This window comes from Austrofundulus limnaeus, unplaced genomic scaffold (assembly GCF_001266775.1).
Source record: "Austrofundulus limnaeus strain Quisiro unplaced genomic scaffold, Austrofundulus_limnaeus-1.0 Scaffold1292, whole genome shotgun sequence".
Lineage (NCBI taxonomy): Eukaryota > Metazoa > Chordata > Actinopteri > Cyprinodontiformes > Rivulidae > Austrofundulus > Austrofundulus limnaeus.
The window spans coordinates 20062-24322 of NW_013953694.1; the positions used below are offsets into that span (position 1 = coordinate 20062).

The window sequence follows — 4261 nt, forward strand, 5'->3', positions numbered from 1 at the left end:
GTGAAAGCCCGGCTACCAGGCGTTCGCCATCGTGCCCCACCTCCAGGCCTGGCTCCAGAAGGGGGTCCCGGTGACCCACGTCCGAGCGAGGGAACGCCATATCCAATGTTAACGTCCGTCATAAGGGGTCTTCGGGCTGCGCTTTGTCTGGTTCCTCACCTAGGACCTGTCTGCCTTGGGTGACCCTACCAGGGGCATAAAGCCCCAGACAGCATAGCTCCTAGGATCATTGGGACACTCAAACCCCTCCACCACGATAAGGTAGCAGCCCAAGGAGAAATCTGTAATTTAATTTAAAAAAAATCTGTATTATTCACACGCGGGGGTGGGTGGGGGAGGGTGCAGGCAGACCTGGGTTAAGTGGAGGACTTGTTTCTAGCAGCAAAGCAGGTTGGAAGCTGGTTATTTTTGATGGTATTTATTGTTGTTTTTACCGTCCTACAGGCTCTGACATGTTAAGTAATTTTGAGGATGAGTTTTTGAAAAAGTCCAAAAAACTTGAAAAAAAAAAATCCATGAGATTGCTCAATACCAGGGGTTCTCAAATGTTTTGAGTCTAGGGACCCCTTACAAGGGTGAAAAATTTCCAGAGACCCTCCTCACAAACCTTATTTTCATGAATGATCTAATCATTTCAAAATCATTTACTGCCATTTTAACCCCTAAATGTTATGGGACTAATTATATTTTTTTGTTTGGTTTAGTATATTTGGTTTATTTGTATATTGTTCCATAATGCATTTATAATTTTTTAAATAAAAAAACAAAATCAACAACTTATTGTAATTTTTTGAGGACCTAGGGGTCCTGGGACCCCAGTTTGAGAACCTCTGCTCTATATGTTCATGTACCTGCAGAATGAGGAAAAATCTGTGAAAATTATGGACAATCTGTACAACGTTTTGTATGCTTTTATATCAATGTGGAAACCCGAGTCAACTCTTTCAATCAGCATATGTTCATATTCAAGAAAACAGTTTTTAGGTTTTATAGTTTCCGGTGAGTTCTTTTTATTTTATAACAGTTATTTTATCATTTTACTTATCATAGAAGACACATTCTCCAGCAGGAATTAAAATGATTTCATCTTCAAATGAAGTTCAGACTAGAAGTAGAATCTTTACCACGGCTTATTTATTACAAATCCAGGCTCTACGGTTAAAACAACACAATGCCTTAATATATTCACACCCCTCCCACTTTTCCATATTTTGTCATGCTACAAACTTTAAAGTATTTTACTGAGGTTTTGTGAACTGTCTATAACTCGGGATATTGTTTTATAACCTAACCCCGCCTTTAACTTTTCAACTGCTTTATCCCTGACCTGTCTGGTGTGTTCCTTGGTCTTCATGATAGTTTGATTACCAACATCCAGAGAACAGCTGGATTCCTTCTGTTAAATTCTCTAGTTACTAATTAGGAAACTTCTGTGGTTTTAGTTCAGGTGTCAGGGGACTGAATACAAACTGCACGCTATACTTTTCACAATTTCTTTGTCAAATAAAACCCTGTTATCATTTTCCTTCCACTTCACTATTATGTGCTACTTCGTGTTAAGRCACAMAAATCCCAGTAAAAAAAACTTTGGATTATATGAGCTGAAAGTAATGAACAAAATCCAACAGCGCTGGACCTGAAGGGATTTTAAAGTGTTCCAGCTGTAGCTGTAAAACTCACGTCTCACCTGAATGCAGGCCAGAGGCTCGTTGGTCCAAATGGAGTATCCTCCGACCACGTAGATCCTGTCATCGTGGATGGCCACTCCAGACTCATTTTGACCTGAGGAGAACAGAAATGATACAACCTGTCAGGGTGCAAAGATTTGGGCAAGTCACGCAAATCATGCTGATCCACAATACCCCCACTATGATAGAGTGCAGCTCTAGAAATATACTGCTTCTAACGCTAACACAGAGGAGGGTTACATTTGATTGGCAGGGCCTTTCTGAACAGAGCTATCATGTTTATAATGTTGGTGCCTTCAGCTGTGCATGCAGAAACTCACACTCTTTAATGTTGCTGCTTTAGCTGTTGGAGAAAAAGTTTTAAGAAAATACTTTCTTTTTTATAAACAACTGATGCCATTATGAACCTACAACCACAAGACACTTCTTACAAATTAGGAATCATTTGATCGACCAGTGACCATAAACCACCAACTAACACACCTAAAACTCACCAACACCCCCACCAAAAACACACAAACTAATGACAATGTTTTTGTTTGTTAGCAAAATACCTCACGAACCACTGGACAAATTTTAACAAAGCTTTCAGAAATTAAAGATCTGATGAATGTTTACAACTTATTACCCCATCAAGTCAGCCCAGTTTAAGATGGCCACCAGCCAGCTGAGCTCAGAACACAAACAAATGCATGTAACCCTATCAATTTTAAAATTATCTAAGCACAACCCCAGTTCCTCAGGTCAACAGGTTAATTGGAAACGGGTGAGCGATTGGGTGTAAAGGGAGCATCCCTGAAAGGCTCAGTCATTCATTCACAAGTAAAGATGGGGCGAGGTAAGCGTAATTCCCAACACATACTCTGACCATGATATCTCACAGCATAAAATTGCACGTTATTTTTTTTAGATCCAACCAAAACAACTACAACTCTGTRGTTTCTCAACACGAGATGATCTTAGTTAATTAAGAGGCATGAAACATGGTGGGCAATATGCTAAAGAAATGCTAAGCCTTTATTTAATCCTGAAACCACTCTAAATGTATAAATATCCAATTCGGTGTTTTTATTCATCATGACTTTTCCAGGCATTTTGTTATGTTCTGGATAAAGCGAGCCCGGTGCTCACTCCAACTCAAATGGATCCATTTGATCTCCCAATCAAGTGAAAGTGGCAACAATGATCTAAGTGAACTCTCACCAAGCGACAGCGCTAATGTCACTGGCTGCGTTTCCATTGCAAATGTGTGCAAAACTTTGTCGATATTCTATTAATGTCAAAAAACACAGTTTCGCAATTGCGGTGTTTCCATTAAGTAAGAAATGTTATTAAAGTCATGCGTGAATACGTTTGTTCTCACGATAAGTCATTACAAACATGGCAGCAATGGATGTAAACACATAGCATATTGCTACCACAACACTAGCGCTCATCATCAGCCATCAGAGGAGACGTTGGCGTCTTATCAAGGCTTTCGAGTGACAAGCCCCTTATACTTGGGAGTGGCTACGAAAGCTGCGTTTTTGGGAAAATGTAGTCGGTGAGTTTCATACTTTCTTTTACTACTTCGGTGATTTCACTACTACTTTTACTTCCTGTTGTCTTCTTCGTCGTCTTTATTGCAGTAGAAACGTCCAGTTCTTGATCACGTGACTCCTGTGATGCGAAAAATGTGTTTCCATTGCAGTTTTGCGAAATACATCAATTTCGATACGGCCGAAAAACCACCTCATCCTAGAGCAAAACCATTTTGTCGAAAAACAATTTATTTCAAAATTGACGTGTTTCCATTTAGCAAATTTATTTTTGAAATTCTAATTTGCGCATTTTCATTGTCAYTGGAAACGCAGCTACTGATGCTTCCGCTGCTTCTGTTTACAGGCAAACGATCCTGCCATGCGATATGATTAGCTGTTTACCATCAGCTGAGCAGTCACCTCCCGGACGTGGTTTTGCCACTTGGCCCACCTGTGAGGAGGCTGAAGGAGCAGCGCGTCCACTGGTCCAGGTCTATGTTGTAAGAGTCGATGTGACGGACCAGGATGCGGTCGTTGTTGTAATCCAGGTCGTTCCCGCCGAGCACGTAGAGCTGCCGCCTCACGGCCGCCATGACGTGGTACACCCGCCTCTGCAGCATGGGACTGCGGGCCAGCCACTGGTCCTGAAGGTGGCGGAGAGGCCGACGGGTACAAAGAAAAACATATTAGAGGTGTGCAAAAAGGGGAGGGAGAGAGACACGGAGACGGTGGAAAAGGAATGGGGAGATTAATATTTAAGCATATCCATGCATGGGTAATTGATGTATGCTCAGTGCTAGATAAATAACGTGACACTGGAGCTCTGCTTTGTACTAATGACTTCCCTCCCTATTTCTAATCATATGTTTCAGCCACTCCATTTTACACCGAGGATCCCTGCTCATCTCACTAAGTGTGTGGAAGCTTATTTTGTGCCAGCCTGAGTGTGTGCGTACTTGATTGAGGGAGGGAATGAGAGTGAGAATTTGTGTATGAGCGCATGTGTGTGTGTGTGTGTGTGTGTGTGTGTGTGTGTGTGTGTGTGTGTGTGTG

General features: G+C 41.6%; 1 protein-coding gene across 1 annotated transcript in view; it reads right to left on the minus strand.

Annotated features, from left to right (window-relative positions):
* Nucleotides 1–4261, minus strand: part of klhl32 (kelch-like family member 32) — a gene marked incomplete at its 5' end in the record, with an annotated part of 41503 nt that overhangs the window by 2255 nt on the left and 34987 nt on the right. The window contains 2 exon segments of the mRNA XM_014031640.1: nucleotides 1688–1782; nucleotides 3660–3852. Of these exon segments, the coding sequence (XP_013887094.1) occupies nucleotides 1688–1782; nucleotides 3660–3852 (288 nt within the window).